Below are 23,253 nucleotides of genomic sequence, written 5' to 3'. Positions count from 1 at the left end.
ACATGTGGACAGAAAGCTCACACCACAACACTGTCTTTTCCTAATATTTAATTTTTTCAATTGGGCTTTCGATAGAGTTGCTTATGGGACAAAAGATAGTTACTTAAGGCCAAGAATACTGCCTGAGAAGAACAACATCTGGAGGTTATTTTTGGTTGTCACAACTGGAGGGACTGCTACTGGCATCCAGTGAGTAGACACTAGGGATGCTGCTAAATATCCTAAATGCACAGTCCCCCACAACAAAGAATTATCTACCCCAAACGTCAACAGTGCAGAGGTTGAAACTCTAACCTAGAACATATGCCCATACCATTTAGGTGGAAGATATCTGTTTCAGAATTTCAGTATTATCTGACTATGACATTCTTACCTTTGCATCTCTTCTTGTGTAAGATTCTTTCTCATTTCTCTAGACAGATGATAAAGACGATGGAGTGTAGATGCATGAAAAAGAGCATTTCCAGATTTCCAAAACACAGTTGAGACTTTGTTATAGTAATTTGCCATCAACTGAGGTTTAGGTGGTTTTTTAGACAAGGAGAATAGCCCATGGATATCTTCCACAGCTTTGAATGCTTCCTAAAATTAATAGTATAAATTAGTCACTGCATTCTAAACCAAAAAAAAACCCAATTGAAATCTGTTTACAAAACCTAAAACAGAAAACACTTAAGAATAAAAGTGGCAAATAAAATGCTTTCATGTACATTTCTTTATATTCATCTAATATCTGAAATATTTCAGAAAACTGCTATAATTATAAAAACACTAAATCCTTAAACTTCTTAAACAGAGCAGACCAAAAAAAAAAATGTGCATATTATCATACCACTTGAAGGAATATATAGAAAAAATCTGGAAGGACATACAATACAAGATAGAGGTTCTTTCTGAGTGATAAGATAATCGATGAACACTTTCTTCTTTAGACTTATCCATTTTTTTCTATAATGAGCATGTTTACTTTTTTCAATAGAACTTTTTTTTTCCTCTTTAGTTCATCAGGTAGTACTTAAAGGGTGTCCCTACAGAAAAGGAAAATATATGGGGAGAAGCGGGAAATCAAATCCTATTTTCACTTGGCTGAAAAACTATCAATTTTCAGTTTCTTCCTCTGTAATTTCAATTAGATTTTTTCTCATCAAACATATAAAAGCTTCAAGTTATGACTACAAAGTCATGTGAAAATGCCTTCAAGGAATTCTTAGAGTAAAAAGGCCAAGCAGAGGACAAGATTCTCAACACCACTGAGATCTCCAGTGTAAGATATTCACCAAGCATGAGTACTAAGCCAAAGCAACGCTAAGAAACCTAGGAGACAATCTACTGTGGCACTTCTCAACTAGCTGCAGTAAAGGTCAAGTTTTGTTTTAATTTCTAATCTGTCACCACCAATACTTTTATAAAATACAGTAAAATTACTATAAAAGTAAAATGGAAAGACAAGCTCAGTTTTTTCAAATCAGAGTAAATAGAAAGTTACCATAAAATTCTATTAAAAAAACTTTGTCAATACATATTCTCCTCTATACTTATTTCATCATAGACCAGGAAACAGTTCACAGACTGCACCAGGCATTTTAACCACACTGAGCAGCACTGAGGATGAACTGTCTTACATGGAAAGAAACTGGGTCCAAAAGAGATTATAGATTTGGCCCAGATTTCATAGCAGGCGATGAGAACCAAAACATTCCGAGATTTCCCGTCCAGAACTCTTCCTACTCCATCAGACAACCTTAAATTCCTCACCTGTCTATTAAAATTAACCAGTAGATATCAAGATGAAGGTACTCATTAAAGGGGGGAAAAAAGTAATACTGGCTATTATTACTACAAAGGGAAGCTAACAGTTCACAACATACCTGCCACAATTCCATGCTGATAGCACTGTCCAACTGAACAAGCCTGGTTTCCAAATGCATGGACTGGCTCTCAGGATTATTAAGATTGATTGCTGTACTTTGATTATGGTGGCGTTGAATCTGCGACAAGTGCATTCTCAAATTGTCACACAGCTTACGAAATTCAGCCTTACGGGTATATTGGAGGCAGAATTTGAAAGCTATAAGCATAATTATAAAATATTATTAGGTACTTTCTATCATCAACTTAAGTATTTGAACAGGTTTTATTTCACATATTAACATCAGTTATTTTAAAAAGATTTACCAAACTCATCATCAGTCTTCACAAGTGATCAGTCATAACACATTCTGTATGCCCTGATCACCTTTTGGGCATAGTCATCACTCCTGGCCCAGGACTAAAACATGATTTTGGGAGAGTTTACAAATGGGAAACTATTCAAATTTAGGTCTAGGAGGGACTCTCCTTTCAAACACCTATCACTTCAAATTCTAAAAGAGCAAAAAGATTCTAGTCTGAAATACAATGAATTTTGTTATCTAACTTACATAGAAATCAACAAACTTCTGTACTACTTAAAACTGCATAATACAAATTGGGGGCTCACAGTAACCTAATTTCAACTGTGTGTATAGATGTGCACACGAGCCATTTACACCATCATTAAAACACACAGTAATCTTCTACTGTCATATATGCAATACTACGATAAATTTTTTGGAATTCCTTTGCGCCCTTCTTTAAGACAAAAAAGAGTATTTCTATTTCAATAGGCTTAAACAAAGGGATGCAGTTTAACCTCAAGTTAATATTTGTATCAACAGTTATTAAAAAGCCCAAGTTTACTTGCGTTAAGTGAAAATTCACATATGCTAGCCATATAAACAAAATGGAACATAGGTTCTAACACTCCTAGTAAAATATCCTTAGTCACAAATCACTTAAAACTTGAGTGAACGACGACAACCATCCCCACAGCAAAAGGAATGGTGACACAATCTCGTGCTAAGGCCAAAGTAAGATAAAGCCAAGAGCCAGTCTCAAGTCACATGTAGTCACACACATCCCAGGCATATACAGTTAAAAGACTGCACTGACAGCAAGGTAAGTGACAGTAAGGGAAAGAGACAAGATCAGGAAAAGAATGAATACAGTTCTTTGGATTAAAAGTGTATGCAGTATAACAATTGGATACTTTTTATGATGATCCTGAATCACCAAAAAGGCTTAGATCTATATTCAGTAGTACTGTTTAAGAAAGGAAAAATACGTATTTTTCATGGAATCATTTAAGTCCAGACATTAAAAAAACCTTAGAAACTCAGTGCACCATTAAGTAGCTTACCCAAGAACATGCAGTAGTGGAGTCAAAAGTAGGACTCAAATTTACCAGAAAGCAATCACAAAGTTTATTTTTTCAGTCATCTGGAAAATTCCAAAATGACTTTAAAAGGTCTTTCAGACATCAATGAAATACATTTGATATAGAATTAACTAGTAAAATAAATTTCTTATAATCACTTACTTAATATTCAAATGAACACCAACCTTACATCAAGGATAAAAACTATGTAAAATAAGTACTATGGAGAAAAGAAGGTTAACTTTAATAGTTAATCTTCTGCAAAATCTATTCTTAAGTCAACTTTTCAAATCACTTCTCGTTTTACCTTGTTGGGCAATATCATGGTAGAGACGCTCTACTCTAGAATTGTTTCGAAGAAGGTCCAAACACTGTCTATATGATTCCCACAGGAATTTAACCCAAGGAGTTAAAAGTAATCTGTCGGTACGATCCTGAGTGTCTTCACCACTTACAGCACTTAGGAGAACACTACAAAAACATTAAAAGTTGAAAATAGTTTTAGACACGGCTTCCTACTTGGCCATATGATCAAAAAAACAAAACCACTAACGATCATTATAAAATAGTGCAAATTCTTCCTACAACTTTGGACACACTGTAAAGCTGTCACTTAGTGTCCAAGTATTTGAATTCCCAATCTGTACCACAACCACTTAAATTAGCACACACCCTCCTATCTGAAGGTTGCAATTTTCCATTTTTATGAATTTTGAAAAGTACATGACTTCTTTGGTTACTATACATTGAAAATTTCAAAGATAAGCATTCTTTCTAATACCTACTTCAAATGGAGATGACGGGGATACATGTAGAGAAAAACACTGAGAAAAACTTGCTCACACTCTAACCCACATACCTCTCAGGAGTCTGAATATTATCCAGGTCTTCTATGTCTAAGACCATCTGCTGGGACTCTTCTTTAGCAGCTTCAGTCTTTTCCTCCGCCAATTTCAGATAGGCCCTAACAACATCCTCTAGAGATTTGATGTTCACCTAAACCAAAAAAAAAAAAGTTAAAAACACTTTTCCCAACCATGAAAATTCTAGAAGCAATTTTTACACCATATAAAATACATTAACTTTGAAAGGTAAGAGTAAACTCCTCTGAAACTTTCTAAAAGCACTTATCAAAAATATAAAACCCAGCTCTGTTCATACCTGTTGACAAATGTTCTTATACTGGTATAATCCTTCTTTAGCCAAGTGGCTCTTGCGAAGATCCACGCAAAGTTCCAAGTATTTCAACATAATTGGCTCGTGTATCTTTTGCCATGTTCTATGTTTCTTACTTTTCATAACATCATAAAGAACGTCCAAAGCGGGCTGCTTTTTGCCAACCTCAAGAAATTCTGGAAAAGTAACTCAGGAGAATTAAAACCAGTTATATATATTATACAAAACTTTAAATCTTGTTTTTTAAATTGGCTGTTTTAATTTCAGAACTCATTACCATCTCTTTTTATGTCACATTTAGGTCACATTTATTTTTGACTTCTAAAGCTAAGCCAAAATCATCCAAGATAAAACAATGAAAACTGGTACTATCTCAAAATACAGTCTACAGGTAAAACTGGATTTCACTCAATTCTACTGTACCAATCGTGTCTTTTAAAAGCAATTTTAAAGTTCCAGAAATTGAAGTCATGAGGGAAAAAAATCTCCCTCTGCAAACGCAGAAAGATCAAGTATGATTTCAGTCAGTGATGTGGCTGATGAAATTTTTGCTAGTTCACGCTAAGACTTGATGCAGATAAATACACTGACTGCCTTTGTTCCCTTAAGATCAATCGACTACTTACATGGGTCTATTTCTGGGTTCTTTATTTTGATCATTCTCTATCGATCGATGTGCCTAGTCTTTTGCCAGTACCTTGCTGTCTTGATTACTGTACCCTTAGAGTAGTCTTGAAATCAGGTACTGTGAGTGCTCCAACTTTGTTCCTCAATATCGTGTTAGCTACACTGAGTCTTTTACTTTTCCATATAAACTTTAGAATTAGTTTGTAGGTATCTACAAAACAGCTCACTGGGATTTTCATTGGGATTTTACTCAATCTATGTATCAGGCTTGGAAGAACTGACAACAATATTTAGTCTTCCAATGCATGACCACAGAATATCTCTCCATTTATTTATCCTAGTCTAAACATGAGAAAAACATTAAGACAAATCTCAAATTGAGGGACATTCTGCAAAATACCTCACCAATATGCCTCAAAACTGCCAAGGTCATCAACAAGAAAATTTAAGAAACTGTCACAACCAAGAGGAACGTAAGGGGAGACAACAACGAAAGGTAATGTGGTTTCCTAGAAGGTAATGTGTAGATCCTAGAAGGGATCCTAGAACATTAGAGAAAGCTGAAGAAATCTGAACATACGGACTTTCGTTCGCAATAATGTATATCAATATTGCTTCATTAGTTGTGACAAATGTACCATACTGATATAAGATGTCCATTAATAGGGGAAACTGTGTAGTATATATGTGAGCACTCTGTACTATCTTTGCAATCATTCTGTAAATCTCAAACTTCTGAAATTAAAACTTTATTTTTAAAAGCTGGGAAAAAAATCTTAGAATGTGGGGCAAAGAAACCTACCCCTACCACATTACTTCTGACAAAGATGAAAATTTAACTTATTTTTTCTCACCCTTTACTTCTTCTTTGGCATAAACACTTAATAGACGGGGGGAAAAGGACTTACTTAACCTAAGTCATCTGGTTATTTTCAACTTAAAATTCAGTAATTGCCAAATTTCACGCAAAAAATCTTCCCAATGAACATATGAAAAACAATTTGGGCAGACTAAAACATCAGTTTACACTATTAAAAATGTCTTAAAATACTACATCTGTTTTTAAAAATCATTGTTTATTTTCCTCCTAAGAAAAAATCTCTGACAAGGAATTCTTTTTCCTTAAGAGTTAAGGTAACAATGTGTAGCATTATCTACCATGTAACTCTGTGCGAGGCAAAAAATAGGCACAAACGTCCCTTATCTGGGGGTTTTACTAGATCTACAGATTCAGTAATGCTCCATTATTTCTTCTTCCAACTATCACACTGTTAAGGAATGTTGCTTAAGAACATTCCTTCCTCCAGGAAAACTATAAATGATATTCCAATTCTCTAGTACATTAAAAAGTCTGCAACTGGACAAATCACAAAACATACTGAAATAAGTACCCAACATCCTACATCATGCCATTTATATCAAATCATATTTCCTCACATGCAAATGAATACAAACCCTTTCCCTTTACTACTTCAAGTTAATAATCTCAATATTAATCCTGCCATTATGGGATAAAGTCCATTTTCAGTTGAGTCAATTTTATTACCAAAAAAAAAATCCTACTAAATGAAACAAAGATATAACACAACTAGATACTTTGTTGGAATAGTAAGCCTTTCCTGTTTTAAGGGAAGGATCTCCTTAGCTTCTTCCTGGAGCATGCACACAAAGCTTATTTTCTAAAATCCAACAGTACTTTAGGTGTTTTTCACAACTATTTAACAAAATCTCTATCATCCAAAAATTTGGGAGTCAATGTTTTTAGTTAAATTTATCCTTTACATTAAGAATTTCGAGGCAGCAGTACTAAGATGACCTATTATATCCAATTCCCAATCTTACACGGATTTAAATGTTACACTACTGTACACAAGCATTGCTAATATGCTTTGCAACGTGAAATATGCAGAAAGAAAGTTAAAGTTGAGAGCTGGCCTCAGCACAGCGTGATGACAAAATCCTAAAATGTCTAAAAATAATTCACCCTCCCAATCTCTTATTTTTAAATGTGAGATTGCGATTTCTTACAAAAACAAAAGATCTTGTTTAGGGATAGAACTAAAACTATTTTTCACTTTCAAAACAGACCAATCAATCAAAATTTATGATTCCAAATCCCATAGTCTCAACCTCTGAAACAGGTTCAAACAAGCCAAAGCATTAAAAGGTATTAAAAATAATAAATACATTAAAAAATAATTTTTCATAGCAGACACCCCTGCCATCACCAAGAGGAAAAGAAAACGTGGCTACCAGGCAAGAATGTTTGTAAAAGAAAAAACTGGAATGGGAACAAATTTATCACGATAACCTATGATGGTGAGTTTCTGATTTTACCCTCACTTACATACAAGGAGGATTTAGTTCCTCTGAACTATCTAACCAGGAAAAAACAGAAACAACTTTCACAAAAGGTTCTATTGCAATGTTTAAAGAAATGTTCAGTTCCAGAATGACATTCTTGAAATAAAAACTAAAACCTGGAATTATAAACTATATTACTAAGACGGCGGCGAGCATTCTGAGCTTACCTTTCAGACACGACGACTGAAACTATGTATCTATAAAGAAAAAGTTTAGGTCAGCTCTTCACTTTTACTAGTTTATTTGTGCAACAGACCAAGTAGATAAGCTATAATGTTACACAATTTGTGGATTTAATAACTATTTTTAAATCATTGGTAATAGAGTGCAAATATTAGGCTGTTATAGGGTCAGGAACAACTAATTTGCCACTACTAACAATATAATCTAGAAAAAGAGCTTCTTCCAAATGCTTCTGGGGTATGAATTTCTCGCCTGTAACTGCTAGACCAAATTCTCACCTTCCTGAATAATTACTGCTTCCAAAAATACCGTTCTCAGATACAAACTCAGGGCGACTTGAAGGATTATTCCACTTAAATTTATTCACATTTTACTAAGATAATGTAATGGATTGGGTCTAAATGTATTTCAGAACTTTAATGCCTGCATTTGAGGTTACAAGTTATAGATAAAACATTTAGATAAAATGATATTATTTCCATTGAACGAAATGTTTTTATCATCCTATTTAAAGTTTTGTAAGCAGTGCCATGTGCCATCCACATTCCACTCTGACACTTTGAGAAGGGATCTCTCATTCACAAGATCAAAGGTACAGAAATTACTACTTGAAAGGTACGGCATTCATCTCTACCACAGAAACACCCATCCTACAGCTCAAAAGGGATGCAATGAGGAATCAGTACAGCCTTTTTAAAAACTACACAAAAGTTTAAAGTTTAAAGTTATTGAATACGAAGTCCACATGCAGATTCAGAAGGGAGGAGTGATGAAACAAGGCCTGAAGGGTCCCCTGTGTACTGCTCAGGGTGTGGAGACTACAGCGCTTCAGCCTGTTAGCATGGGGGGAAATGCCTGTTGGTAAAGCATCCAAATGACTGCAAAATAGATCTACAATAGCGATTAGAGCAGTAATTTCACCCAAGCCATTAAATACACTACAACCCTAAATTTGAAACATCAAAAAAAGAAATTTTCCCTAACTTTGCTACAGTTTATTTTGCAGAAATAAACTTCCATTTCACTCTATTTTCTTTCCTATAAATTAATTAACATCCTTAAACTTCTGGCCTGTTCTAACCATTAGATCACTGGTTAGAATGAGTAGTGATCAGATCTGAATTGTAGTTTTAACTGTTTTTTATTTGTTCCACAGAATGTGGAGTTATCCTACTTCAAACTGTTACCCCGCCCAAAACTGTTACTTTCAGTTGAAGTAACAACCATGTGACAAACACATCTTTGGCCCTGACAGACTACCAGCAGGATCAATTTTATGTAATGACTAAACTTGACCTTTTCACAACAGCAGTTTTCAGACAAGCTAACAAAATAGGCTGCACAAACAGAAAACTGTTAACAGACACGGAATATCCATCTACAACATGGATAAGACCCAAAACTTGTTTGGGTGGAGGAAGAGTGAGAATAAGAGCTGTGGACGCCCTAACACTTAGAAACTGTTAGACTACAAAAAAGAAAAAAAAAAACCAAACAAGAAAGTTTTGCAAGACCAGACACAGCACAATACATTTGCACCCTCATAATGCCAACGTAAAAAACGCCTCTTGAACAGAGTGGGACACGCAGAAGTTTTCCCGAAAGCGCCCGTGACTTAAGTACACATATGGAAATAAAAACCGCAGGCAGCAGCGCTGTGGCGAAAAAACGACTGATCTAGAAGCCAAGAGACCTTGGTTTTAGTGTCCTGGCTCAACAACTAACTCCAGGAGTGACCTTGGGCAAACCATTCTCTCTTTAGGCCTCAGTTTCGCTATCTTTAAGAGAGAACCTGAAGTCTCTCTCTTACACTATTAACTCCGTTCCAACTTCCTCTGATTCGGAATAGACTTTTGGGCTGCCAATAATCAATGCCAGAAAAAACAGGAAAGAGGTTAAATGGGTCAGAGTCCCCGAAGCGGCGACACAGGGGCTGGGGGAAGGGTAGCTGGACCCTGACCCAGGCAAGCCCGGCGCAGGATTTTGGGGGGCGGAGGAGTCTGCAAGAGGGCCGGAAGGTGGGACTGCTCGCTCCGGCCCCGGCGGGAGGTGGAGCCGAGCTTCTCGCGTGCATTGTCCCCGGGAGGGAGCCATGTTTCCTCCTCCCCGGCACTCCCAGATGGCGGCCGGGGGCGCGGGGCCTAAGCACACGAAAGCCCCGTGGCCTGGAGGGCCCGGCGGAGGCGGACAGAGGGGGAGGAGCCGAGGCCCCGGCAGCTCTGTCTCCGCGGCGCGGCCCCCGAGACGCACCAGGAGCGGCGGGGGAAAGGAAGGGCCCCCAGGGCGACGGTTCCCGGCTCCGCGCCTCTCGCCCCGGTCGGCTGGAGCGAGAAGGGGAACCATGCGCCGCCACCGGCAGGGCCGGGGGCGGGCGAGCCGCACTCGCCTCCCCTCCGGCCACAGCCGGGCGGCGGAGCAGCGGGAAGGAGGCCCGGGCCCCACGACCTCCGAGGCCTCGGCGGCCCCAGCCGGCCCGCCCCGATCTCCTACTCACCGTTGGCGCGTTTGAGGGCATTTTCCGGCCTCTGGAAATACGCCGGCATCTTGGCGGCAGGCTCCGCTCACCCGGCGTCAGCGAACTCCTCAGTGGCCCGGGCCGGGAGAGGAGACCAAGGGGAACCAGCGCGAGCTCCCACGCGCCTCGCCTGCAGTCGCCCGCGCCCAGCCGGCCAGAGACGGAAAGGAAGAGACCACGTGACCCCCGCGCCGCGGCGCCGCCGCCGCCCGGGCCCCGGATGTAGGGGGCGGGCCTCGGCGCGCGCACCGCCCCTCCCCCGCGCGCAGGCGCGCTGGCTGCACGCGAGCCGGCTGACGTGGCGACGGCCGGCGTCCTCTGCGCGATCCGCTTCCCTTTCGGGATTCAGAAGGGACCCTTTGGGAGGTGCTTCTCGGACCCCTTGCTCCTGGAGCGAGGATCGGGGTGAGATTTGGGTCAGAGTGTCTGTCCGAGGAGAAGGCGGGAGTCTGTATAGATTGGGTTTTCACGGGATTTACGCGGAGTCATGCAAAGTGACCATCAGATCCCATCCGCCTGGGGAATGGGCTGTCTTGGCTAAGTGAAAATGCCGAATTTATCAGTTTCACGGAAATGCAGTGAGCAGATGTCACTAAGCCGGCGCTGCTCCCCTCTGGGAAGTAGTGGTGACTTGTCACATGACGGACTAGCATGGAGACGAGGGACTTAAGTAACTAAATAAGCTTATTCCATATCTAGGTAAAATAAAAAAGTTGGTGACACAGAGATTGCCTGAGGAATGGGGCCCCTCAGAAAAGACGAGTTTTGAGCTGAGACCTGAAGGATGGGGGCAGACGGGACAGAGCATTTTGGCAGAGGGCAAAAGCCCTGCGGCAGAGCAGACCTGCATAAGGTTTGAGAATACTTAGGAGTGTGGTCGTCTTTACCTTCAGCTTCACCAACAAACAAAAATGAGTGTTAGTGACAGCAAAATCGGTTTATGACAGGCCCTTTGCTACCGTCTTTTGTTATTAACAATGTTAATGTTCAAACATTAACTACTGTACCTAGAACTTAAAAGCCATTTAAACCGAATCTAATTACTCAAGCCCTTGGTATGAAATTAAGATGAGTTCAGAAGGAAAAACCAGAAAGCAGCAGTGGAATAAATTGTTGCAAATTTATTACACATTTTGTAAAAATGGATGCAATATGTGAATTAATGCTAGTACTGCATTTATGAGCAAAGAAACCACAGGACATACATGCAAAAAACATTTCTCCCTCGTTCCTTCTGCCTCGGCAGAGAGGTTTTTCTGTTTAACTAGATTTATCACTGTAAAGCAAAAAAATTGGGGAAATACAGACATAGGCAAAAAGTAAATCACAAGTTCTAAAAAAAGGTTATTTTAAAGTTAATTCCAGAGAATTCATTCTCCAAAATGCTTAGCCCAATCTAAATGTCTGAGCCTACTCCCCGCAAAATGAGAGCCAGACAGGGTTGAGCAATGAGTACTAAGAAGCTGTAAGAACTGTTTTATGGGGCAGGATCAAGAGACTCATTTGTGTATATAATTATTAAGTCAAAATTAAACAGCTAAACATGAGAGCAATTGTGGCTTTTAAATGCTTAGATAGAAAACTATTTAGTAGGCCATAGAGAGATGTAACAAAATAAAAGGAAACTTGGCCTAAAAATCAGGAAAAACTTTCCAACATTCTTACCTTTCCATTATCATATCTCAAAAAACAAAGTAAAATGACCTCATTGATTATTACTCATTATTTGGTAGAACTAAAACAAGACAAACGCTAGAAAATTGGGAGGTAAAATGAAGTCCAATAGCTCTACATTTTCATCCTTTTCTCTTTCAAGTTATTCAAAGTATATGAAGCATTTGCTAATATAATAGCCAATGATCATTTAAGTGCATTAAGTATATTTAGAGTCTAGTATTTGGGAATGAAGAAATTGTATAATGTCAATTTCCAGGATAAATTCACCTATTAAATTCAACCAACAGAACCATCCCTGATGGTCTGGCAATTAAAGTTCAGTGTGCTCCACTTCAGTGGTCCAGGTTTGGTTCCCAGGCATGGAACCACACCACTTGTCTGTCAGTAGCCATGCTGTGGCAGTGGCTCACATAGAAGAACTAGAAGGACTTACAACTAGTATACACAACTATGTACTGGGGCTTTGGGAACAAAAAAAAAAAAAAAGAGGAAGATTGGCAACAGATGTTAGCCCAGAGCAAATCTTTCCCAGCAAATAAATAAATTCAACCAAGAGCCATAGTGTTAGATGTTGGGTATGAAAAGATGCAAGATGCCTGCTTCCAAGGACCTGATGATTCACTGATGAAGATACGTGAGTATGAAATGAGGGAGAAGATAGGATCTATTGTGGGCCCGGAGAAAAGCATAATTACTTGCTGTTGATTAATGCTCACTTAGTAGAAAGCAAGCAACCTGAATATGCTGGAAGCCACTATAGAAAGTGGTAAAAGGATGTGATCAAGCTGATGAAGGCTTTTTCCCTAATCAAGCCAGTTTTATACTACATAGGACTGGATAATTTCTCTGATACAATGTTTTGGAGTTTTTTTTCCAACTTGAGTGGAGTAAATAAGATTCTCAAAAAAGCAGTTATTAGGGGCACAACAAGGTACTACATGATACATATTCGCAACACAGTATCTTACAGCTTTAAAACAAGTATCACATTATACAGTTTACAAAATGCTTTCACATTCATCATTTTGTTTACAAAAATCCTGTAATGAAGGTGTTTGTACTGATGAGGAACATAAATTTCAGAGAGGTAAACTAAGGTTCACAGTCATACATTCGTTCAACAAACCATTTTCAGGCACAGGAAGTAAGCACCAGATAGGTGGGTGAATGCCAGTGAACAGGACAGACTTGGTTCCTGCCTTCTCCAACTTCTCAGTCTTGAAAGAGGAAAGACTTTGAACATTTAGCAGAAGCTCTGTGAAGACGGAGACACCACTTCAGTCCAGGCCCCTATCATCTCTACAGCCCCTTCTCTCACCATACTCAGCTTCTTTCAATACCTTAAACAGCCCTCTCTCCCACTTCCAACCCCATACGTGCCATCGCTTCACTTGGAACATTCTTCACTACCATCCATTCTTTGCTCTGACAACAGCAACCTATTTCTCCTTCAGGCTAAATGTCACTTCCTCCAGGATTCTTCCCTGGCCCCGAGATTAGTTTAGATGCTGAGGCAGTGAGCACCAATAATGTCCTGTCTTAGTACTGATCATCCTTCAGTGTAATTACTTGCAGACTGTAAGTTCAGAGGAAGGAAGGACCATATTTGCGTTATTCACCGTTGTTTCCCCAATGCCTGGCAGAACATTGGGGAGAAAGGATGCTCTCAAAAAGTGCTGGAGAGAGAAATGAATGAATCCCCATATAACATTTATATGCAACAGTTTCCTACTGTACCTGTGGGGAAGTAACAAGCTTGAAAGTCCAGTGTGTGTCGTCTTTGATTCATAGAGCATCTCCCCATCTACACGTGGTTCTCAATATACTTAAGCCCCAGCACGCAAATGTTAAAGAAGAAACAATAACGTTCTTCACCCAAAGCTCCTAATTGCATTGGCTCTGAACCTCCTGGTGTACCAAAGTTCATTTGTGATTTTCTGAGGTCAGTGTTCAAAGATATCATGCATTCCTACACCTATAGATCCCCCCTCTCCTCTCCATCCCACCCACTGTTTCCTGACTTACTCCTGCTAAGACTCCAAGCCTCAGCGCAAAGGCTTCCTCTGCACAGCCTTTCCTGCCAGCTAAGGCTGACTTAACTGCTCGTTTGCTTGTGCTCTTTGCTCAGGCCACCCCTGAGCACTCTGCTGCCCTGCAAGGGGTGGCTGTAGTCCTTCCTCAAACCACTAGCACCTGGAGGTGGATCAGTGACCAACTAGCTCTTCCCACTAGTAGCTGCTTCCAGAGCATTCTCTTTCTCTCTCTCTACCCCTAAACTCCAACCTTTGCAGCTCACACCACCAGACTAGACCACCGGCAAGTCCTCCATGTTACAGTCCCCTATAGGCATCTACAGGTCCCAGGTCACACCCCCCTCATTCCTTGACTCTTAGTTCTGGTTCCCTGTCGCTCTCCAACACTACCATCATAAATATCAGTGGTTTCCATACCCGTGTAGATGACCCTGCCAATATCCTGGCCACCTGGCCTTCACGCTTGTGTCCTCTACCTTAACCTCGGTCACTCACACATGGTGACACCCTGGAAGTCTAGACCAAGAGTCAGCAAACTTTTTCTGAAAAGGGCCATATAGTAATATTTTGGGCTTTGTGGGCCAGGAGGCAATGGCTTCAATTCTTGGAGCAGCTGTTCTTGCTTAAAGGGTAGTAGTCTTTCCCTATTTTGCACATTCCGTTTAAAAATCTCAGGACCATTCTTAGCTCAAGGCCGTATAAACACAGGCAGCAGGCTGAATTTGGCCCGCAGGCCATGGTTTGCTGATTCCTACCCTAGACCTTGTCATACCAACTTTCTCAGTTTTCGCATCTTGATTGCAAGCATCTCACTTTCTGGCCCCCCACCTCCTATGGTTAATTCTATTGTGCCCCAAACCAGTAGCACTGCTGCCTGGCCAGGACCTGCAGTCCACTTACCAATCCTACTTCCTTTTCACTGCTCCTCATCCCCCATGTCCTCTGTTTCCTCCGTACCCAACTTAGATGCCATCATTTAGTTATTTTCTTGCTTGGCTTTCCTTTATTCTACCCAAAACCCTGGCAAAACCCCAACCCTGGCCAATCCAACCCTCCACCTGCTCCTTGCCTGCAGCCTAATATGACTGGAGAAAAATGCACAACCATGTCGACAAGCCTCACTTTAAATTCATGACCATACGCCTCAACAAGCACCGCAATGCTGTTCAGCTATTCTACTGCCTTCCCTACGCCATGTCCTCATTCTCCCAGATGACTCTTTCATACTTTTTCTCTGTCCAATCCTCTCCTCTCAGCCGATGTCTTCATTTTCTATAGCACTGCAAACAGCGGAGCAATTAGAAGAGAACTTGGGCACTCTGCCCTCTACCCACCCACCTGCATCTGTGCTTGTACTTCTGCCTTCCTCCTGTTGCTCTTCAGTCCGTGCTCCCATCTAAAGTCAACCACTATATCCTAGTGCATTGGATTCCATCTCGTCTCACACTCGGTGTGGACCATTCCACCTCCCTGAGACACTTCCTTCGCCTCACTTCCGGGATCACCCTTTCCTGATTTTCTTCCTACCTCTCTCACTACTCCTCCAGCTCCTTTGCTGATGTCTCGTCATCTCTCTGACCTCTAAGGTTGAAAAGTCTTACAGCTCAGCCCCTGGACCTCTTCCCTCCTCCAACTACATTCATCTCTCGGTAGCTCATGGCTTTAGACATCATCTCTATGCTTATGTTACAAAATTGTATCACCAGCACTTGGCCTCTCTCCTGAAAGCCAGTCTCACACCCAGATGCCTACCTGACATATCCATTAAATGTTTAAAACACAACATACACCCAGCCTTCCTCAAATCAGACTCCTGGTCTCTTCTGCCTCCAACCTGCTCATCCTGTCATCCTCCCCATGTAAAAAATGGCAACCTCATTCTTCTAGTTGCTCAAGCCAACAGTGTTGGAGACATCCTTGACTCTACTTTTTCTGTCACATCCCCACATCCAATTAATCCATTAACAAATCCCATATCTACCACCAACACAGCTATCACTCTGGTCCAAGTCACTGTCATTTCTCATCTGGAGTATATAATAACCTGCAAACTTGCCTTTCTACCTCCCCCTGGCTCCCTTCTCTTTGCTCTCCACGTAGCAAGCAGGGGAATCCTTTTTTTTTTTTTTTTTCAAAGATTGGCACCTGGGCTAACAACCGTTGCCAATCTTTTTTATTTTCTGCTTTATCTCCCCAAACCCCCGCTGAACACAGTTGTATATCTTAGTTGCATGTCCTTCTAGTTGTGGGATGTGGGACGCCGCCTCAACGTGGCCTGACAAGCGGTGCCATGTCTGCGCCCAGGATCCGAACACTGGGCTGCCGCAGCGGAGCACGCGAACTTAATCACTCGGCCACTGAGCCGGCCCCAGGGGAATCCTTTATAAACAAAAGTGAGGCGATCCTGTCAGTCCCCTGATCAAGACCCTCTTGTGGCTCCCCAGGTCACTCTGTAAAAGTCTAAGTCCTCATAATGGCCTTCAAGGCCCCACACAACCCCTTCCCCGCCCCTCGACCCTCCCATGCCATACCAGTGTTACCTTTTTGGTGATGTCTTCTCTCACCTCTTTGAAGTAATAATAATCCCCCTTCCTCCTATACTTTCTAGCACCTTTCTCTTATTTTCCTTCATAGCATTTATTTATGTATCACCATCTGGTCCCTGATATATTTTGTGAGTTTCTTTCTTTATTGTCTACCCATATAGAATATAAGCTTCATGAGAGCAAGAATCTGTGTCCTTTTTGTTCAATTGCTGTATCCCCAGCCCCAGTAACAGTGCCTGGGACAGACTACACACTCAATAAATATTTGTTGAAAAATGACTTAATTGATTACAGCAAGCCTCCTATATTATAATTGCTCACTGCATGTTGGTCTCCTCTGTGACGCTGGAAGTCCCTTAAAGGTAGTGACTGGGACAGGTCATCCTTGTGTATAGACAGTGCCTGGCATGTGGTCAACACCCAGCAAGCGTGTGTTCAGTGTATGTTTCAGAGCACCTTGATGATTCCAACTACGTGGTAACAAACAAGGTCTGAAACCTCAGAGGCTTGCATTCTTAACTGTGAGAGTGTCCAGCTGGGGCTGGAAATCTTTTCAACAGTGGCATACCAAGGGCAGATGTGGGGCGCACTGTGCCTCGGCCAGGCCGTTCTCAATGACCCTTTGGGTTCTGCAGATTTAAAGCAGGAAATTGGAATGCAAATGCAATTGAGTATATTTTTAGCAAAAACATGTTCTGGAGTATTTGTTATTTATTGGGAGAAGCGCATCTTACAGTCAGGAGTCTGCCCATTAATATTCTGCCGGCCTCCAGGAAAAGGCTGAGGGGAAGAAAGGGAGTACGTTTGTGGGCATTGGCACACATACACACACATGCCGTTGCTGGCATGCCACAAAGCCCCGCTTCCACTTGGGGGTTTAGCGGGTTATGCCCAAAGCTACACAGACCAACTAGGGCCCAGGAGCAGAATGTAAGACACTGTGCAGAGTGGGTTGGGGTGTGGTTTGAAAAGAGGCTTCTCTGTTAAATGTGTTAAATATGATTAGAAGGAACCCTGGAAGCACAGGGTGTGGGCTTTCATCTCAAGTTTGTAGATATTAGACAATCTTCACATGGACCTTTTCATTGTGTCATCTTCTCATGGAGCAGCTTAAACGGCACCTCCTCAGAGAGCCCTTTCCTGACCACCCAATCTGAATCTAACGACCACTCTATTTTAATTCTCGGCAGAGCACTCATCATGAGTTTTCTTTGTTTCCTTGGTTACTGTCTGTCTCACCACACTAGATGATAAGCTTTAAGGGGCCAAGTTTGTCTTGTTCATCACTGTATCTCCAACTCCTGGAGCTATGCCTGCCACAGGGCAGGCACTCCGTAAATATGTGATGTGTGAATAAATAAAGGAATGGAGACTGTGATAGGCAAAAACCTAAGATATCCCCCCAGACTCCCACTCCCTGGTGTACATGCCCTGTATAATACCTGGGGCTGTAAATATGAGCGGGTACCACTGCTGTGACTAGGTTATGTTGTATGTCACAGCTGACTTTAGGAAAGGGAGATCATCTCACTGAGCCTAAGCAATCGCATGAGCCCTTTAAATCTGGGTCTAGAGGTCATAGGCAGAGTAAGAGATTCAAAGCTTGAGTGGGCATATGGAGGGAGCCACATGGCAAGGAACTCCTCTAGGATCTGAGAGCAGCCCCTAGCCAACAGTCAGCCAGTGAATGGAGGTCTTGATCCTACAAATGCAAGGAACTGAATGCCATCAACAACTTGGATGATTGTAGAGGCAAATTCTTCCCCAGAGCCTCCAGAAAGGAATGCAGCCTAACCAACACCTGGACTTCAGCCTGGCAAGACCCCGAGTAGGGAACCTCGTTCCATTCTACCATGCCTGGACTTCTGATCTACAGAAGTGTGAGATAATGAATGGGTGTTTTATACCACTGAGTTTGCAGTAACTTGTCATTCAGTAATAGAAAACTAATACAGAGACCTTAACAGTTTTCTCCATATTATCTCATAGAGAAAGAAGAATGAAACACTAATGGAGTCTAGAATTCTAAAGTGACTTTGCCTTGCATGAAATGAAAACGAAGGTACAGCTCAATGGAAGAAAAGGGCAAGACTGTAAGATTTAACTATGCAAATTCAGACTGTTCTAGCAAAAGCCCTGTAGAAGGACTCTAAGACTATGAACATGTTGTAGCACTCCACACTCGTGTTTTTAGAACTAGGGGGTCTGTTTCATTTCCTAGGGAACTAGGATTATAAATACATCTCAGTTCATGCCATAAGCATGCCAGATTTGGAGTCAGACATGGCTTCAAACCCTAGCTTTGCCATTTACCAGCACTATAACCTTGGGCAAGTAATCTCTCTGAGCCTCAGTTTTATTATCTGGGAAACAGGCATGATGAGGTCACTGTGAGGTTTAAATGAGATATTACATGTAGCCTTCTTGGCAGTTCCTGACACAGCTCTCTAGAAGTCATTTTCACATATATGCATATAAGAGGGACAAAATAATCAATGCATGAAATATTCAGAGCCTCTTTCTGCCTCCTCAACTAAATAGTTAATTAAAATATTAACTCAGCTAAAATATTCTAATATTGACTAATGGGCATTCCCCTTTCCCTCTGCCTTTTTTCTATTTATGTTTTATTAGGAACATGGGGTCACAGTTGGGAGGACAGCTGGAGAAGTTGGGTAGGATATTCAATTAAGAAAGGGCTGAGATGTGAGAAAGAGGACATATAGAGGGGTGGAAAAAAGGCTACTGGGGAAGAAAAGGAGAGAGGAGAGACGAAGATGGCAACAGGAAGAGTTATTTGTAAGGAGAGCGGAGGGCGATTTCAGAACCTGTGATGGATGAATGAGAGAAAGTTTACAAAAATATGGAGGGAGTCCACATCAGTAGAAACAAATGATTGAATTAATGGGAGAGTGCGGACAAATTTCCCGTGGAGAAGAATTGCAAATAATTCATGTGGATGCTTTGCGCTTAAGGAGGTGGAACATAGCCCTCCACTCCTTAACGTGGGCCGTGCACAGTGACTTCTATCCAAAGAGGACAGTATAGAAAGGGGGGAAAAAAGAGCCACTTTACAGGAGAGAAACTCGACAAACACTACCTCAGCTCGGTGATCGAGGTGAACACCTTGAGGTGCCCTGGATACGATGTGATGAGAACAGCTCTTTACATCCTGGTTCTTCCTCCCAAAGCACATAACCCAAACCAACCACAAGGAAAACATCAGACAAATCCTAACTGAAGGGCAGTCTACAAAACTTCTGGCCAGTCCTCCTCAAAACTGTCAAGGTCATCAAAAACAAGGGAAGTCTGAGAAACTGTCACAGTCAAGAGGATCCAAAGGAAACATACTGACTAAATATAGTATGTTATCCTAAATAGGATCCTGGAACAGGAAAAAGACATTAGGTGAAAACTGAGGAAATCTGGATAAAATATGGACTTTAGTTACTAATGTAACAATATTGGTTCATTAGTTGTGACAAATATACCATGCTGATGTAAAATGATAATAGAAGAACCTGGGTGAAGAGGATATGGCAACTCTCAGCACTATCTTTGCAACTTTTCTGTAAATCTAAAACTATTCTAAAATAAAACGTTTATCCAAGGTTTCAGTACTAAAAAAACTTTTTAAATAAAACATAATAAAAGAAAACATTTAAAAACAATGAGGGGAGGGCCAGCTAGGTGGTACAGTGGTTGATTTCACACATTCCACTTCGGCAGCCCGGGGTTCACTGGTCCAGATCCCTGGCACAGACCTACACACTGCTCATCAAGCCATGCTATGGCGGCATCCCACGTACAAAATAGAGGAGGATTAGCACAGATGTGAGCTCAGGCCCACTCTTCCTCAAGCAGAAAGAAGATTAGCTACAGATGTTACTTCAGGGCCAGTCTTCCTCACCAAAAAAAAAATAAATAAAAAATATGAGGAGAAAGGGATTTTAAGACATATCACTGTAGGCAATGAATTCCATCTTTAATGTTCTTTGAAAAATGCAAATAAAGATCAGAATTCATTTTAATTGCATTTTTCTTGCTGAACTGTTTCTTTTAATGCAACACAGCTTCAAAGCTGGGCTTCTTGGAGCCTAGGATCTACTCAGGTTCCAGTATCAGCACCCTGAAACTTTGGAGAACGCAAGAAGGATGACTTCCTCTTGGGAATGTTCTGGAAGCCTCACATAGGCTGGAAGCCAGTTAACCATCAGGACAGAGTGTCCAGGCAGTTGACTGAAGCTCCTTGCAGTGGTGACTTCCCCAGTCCCCAAGCAGGCCTGGCATCCCCTTAAAAGAGCTGCCACCCCAATGGCTCTCTTGGCTGACACATACCTAATCTCTGATTAAATCCAACTATTGAAACAGATAAAAAGAAGAGCCACATTTGGCTCACAGGGACCTGGGAACTGGAACATCTGTGGAAGATGTTGGGGTCCCTCATCCACCCACCCAGACAGTATGGGCGTTTTCCAAATCTGCATCAGTGCCAACAACTTCTTACTCTTCTCCTGGGAAGCAAGGAGCAAGCCGGCTGTGCAAACAAGACACAGCAGGCCTGAGCCTGCTATCCTTGGAAAGGCCTGCTGGTGAGGTAGGCCCCAGGCTGCTGATGGGGAACTTGGATTTTAAGAGTGCTCCCACCATTCCCAGAATTGACAGAGTGGCTGACTGTGCCTAAACTATTTGTACAAACAATGGGGTTCATGCTGAACACCTGTTTCCTTCTGAGAGTCTGGAATTTTGGTACATGCTAGGCAGAAGATGCCAGGTGACTGGCTCTCAATAAAAACCTGAGTCTCTAACAAGTACTGGGTCTCTAATGAGCGTCCCTGGTCAACAACATTTCATATGCTGTCACAACTTGTCGCTGAAGGAATTAAGTGCGTCCTGTGTCACGCCACTCAGAGAAGACTGTTGGAAGCTTGGGCCTCTTTCCTCTGGATGTCATCCCATGTGCCTTTTCCCTTTGCTGATTTGACTTTGTAAATAATAGTCATGAATAAATCATAGTCACAGATCCTGTGAGTCCCCCTAACAAATCATCAAATCTGGGGGTGGTCCTGGGGACCCCCTACACAAAGCTATCTGTATAACATTAGCATAAAGATTTTTCTTGATTCACACCTTCATTGGGAGAGGCACAGGGAAGGCATGATTAGCTCCATTTGATCACTGAGAAAACAAGCACAGAGCAGATAAGCAACGTGCTTAAGGTTTCGCAGCTAAGACAGGCAGAGCTGGGATTAGAACTCCGGTTGGTCTGTTTCCACACCCCAGCTCCTTCCGCCTGTGACCGTGCAGCCCTCAGCCTTATTGCTTAAGCTTAGGAACACCTCCCCTCTCCCCACCTTCTACTTCTTTCCTCTTAACTCTGGGAACCTGTCTGGCAGGTCTGACAGCACCAAGAGGTGATGAAATGGAAGGAAGGAGGGAAGGAGATGTCAATTCCAGTCATCCTCCCACCTCCCCGTAGATAACCCGTCACCCTATGTCCCAGTCCATCCAAGCCTGGCCACAGCCTTCATTATCCTTCCCTCCCTGCACCCACCACCATCTAACTCAGATCCTTTGTTCTAGTATTTATTCGTCATCGTCTTCATCCTCATTTATTTTCTGAATGCCACCTCTGTGCCAGGGACAAAGGCATCTACGGGCCTTGGCCACTTGGGGCTGCTCTCTAACTTATTTGTTTTGCTTTTTTGTTTTGAGGAAGATTAGCCCTAAGCTAACATCTGCTGCCAATCCTCCTTTTTTTTGCTGAGGAAGACTGGCCCTGAGCTAACATCCATGCCCATCTTCCTCTACTTTATATGTGGGACGCCTACCACAGCATGGCTTGCCAAGCGGCACCATGTCCACACCCAGGATCTGAACCAGTGAACCCTGGGCCGCCGAGAAGCGGAATGTGCGAACTCAACCGCTGCGCCACCAGCTGGCCCCTGCTCTCTAACTTATTGATTGAGGAAATACTTAGAGGCCTACCCTGGGTCGGGGACTGTAGGAGACTCAGCATGAGCAACCCCAGCAGGAGCAAGGAGAGGCAACAAACCCGAGACAATAAACCCAAGGCTCTAAGACTTTTTGCCTTTTTTTTTCTCTTTCCTGAAGTTTGGCTCTCTAGGTCTGAAATCCCAGAAGCAATAGATGTGGTCTGGCCTTCCCTCTCCTCATTTCTGTCTTCCCACCTGATTGTAAGGTGGTCACAGGTTGAACTCTGCTGTGGTTATCTCTCTATCCATCTCCCCAACCTTTAGCCCAGGCCACAGCCTGTTTTGCAAATGTTTGCACACTGAGCAAAGGAAATGGAGTTTTACTGATCCTACATTCTTGCTAACTTAATGGAAAATGACTCCCTAAGCCCAAATACCACAGAAAATTATATTATGTATCTTGGGCTAAATGTATCTCTGTAAGATTCAACGAATGACCTTGGTGAAGTGGGAAGAACAGGAGATCTGGGGTCTACGGATTTAACGTACTTTCTCAATTTTTTCTGTTTTCCATGTTTCATCAAATCTAGAAATGCCATCAGTGGTGAAACACGTCATTTTATGTATCATTAAAAAAGAAAAAAAAATTTCTAATTATAATCTTTGAAATCCCCCGGTTTCAAAGATTTTTTTAATCTGAACTATTGGAAGCAATGATATACAGTATTTTAAAAATTATGAGATAAAAGTAAAAGGAGGAGGAAAAATTGCTGAAGCCTTACCCACTGAAAGAAAACCACTGTTACTAGCATCTGGATATTTTTCAATGATATTTTTATAGTTAAGGACCATGTCTAGGACATTTAATACATTTACGTATTTAATAAACATTTATAAATATTTGTAAATGTATATACTTATATATTATACCTTTCTAAATATTTATATTTGCATTTTTATT

The 23,253-nt window shown here is 41.6% G+C and overlaps 1 protein-coding gene across 1 annotated transcript in view; it reads right to left on the bottom strand.

The window, feature by feature from the left end:
- Positions 1-10,361, bottom strand: part of EIF3A (eukaryotic translation initiation factor 3 subunit A) — a 33,443-nt gene extending 23,082 nt beyond the window's left edge. The window contains exons 1-6 of the mRNA XM_070589895.1: positions 10,080-10,361; positions 4,397-4,587; positions 4,095-4,231; positions 3,543-3,706; positions 1,869-2,068; positions 374-582 (exon numbers count right to left, since the gene is read on the bottom strand). Of these exons, the coding sequence (XP_070445996.1) occupies positions 374-582; positions 1,869-2,068; positions 3,543-3,706; positions 4,095-4,231; positions 4,397-4,587; positions 10,080-10,128 (950 nt within the window). The 5' untranslated portion in view covers positions 10,129-10,361. The remainder of the gene's footprint in view (positions 1-373; positions 583-1,868; positions 2,069-3,542; positions 3,707-4,094; positions 4,232-4,396; positions 4,588-10,079) is intronic.
- Positions 10,362-23,253: the final 12,892 nt, after the last annotated feature.

This window comes from Equus przewalskii, chromosome 1 (assembly GCF_037783145.1).
Source record: "Equus przewalskii isolate Varuska chromosome 1, EquPr2, whole genome shotgun sequence".
Lineage (NCBI taxonomy): Eukaryota > Metazoa > Chordata > Mammalia > Perissodactyla > Equidae > Equus > Equus przewalskii.
Note: the sequence above shows the minus strand (reverse complement) of the source record. Positions and strands in the feature narration are given on the sequence as shown.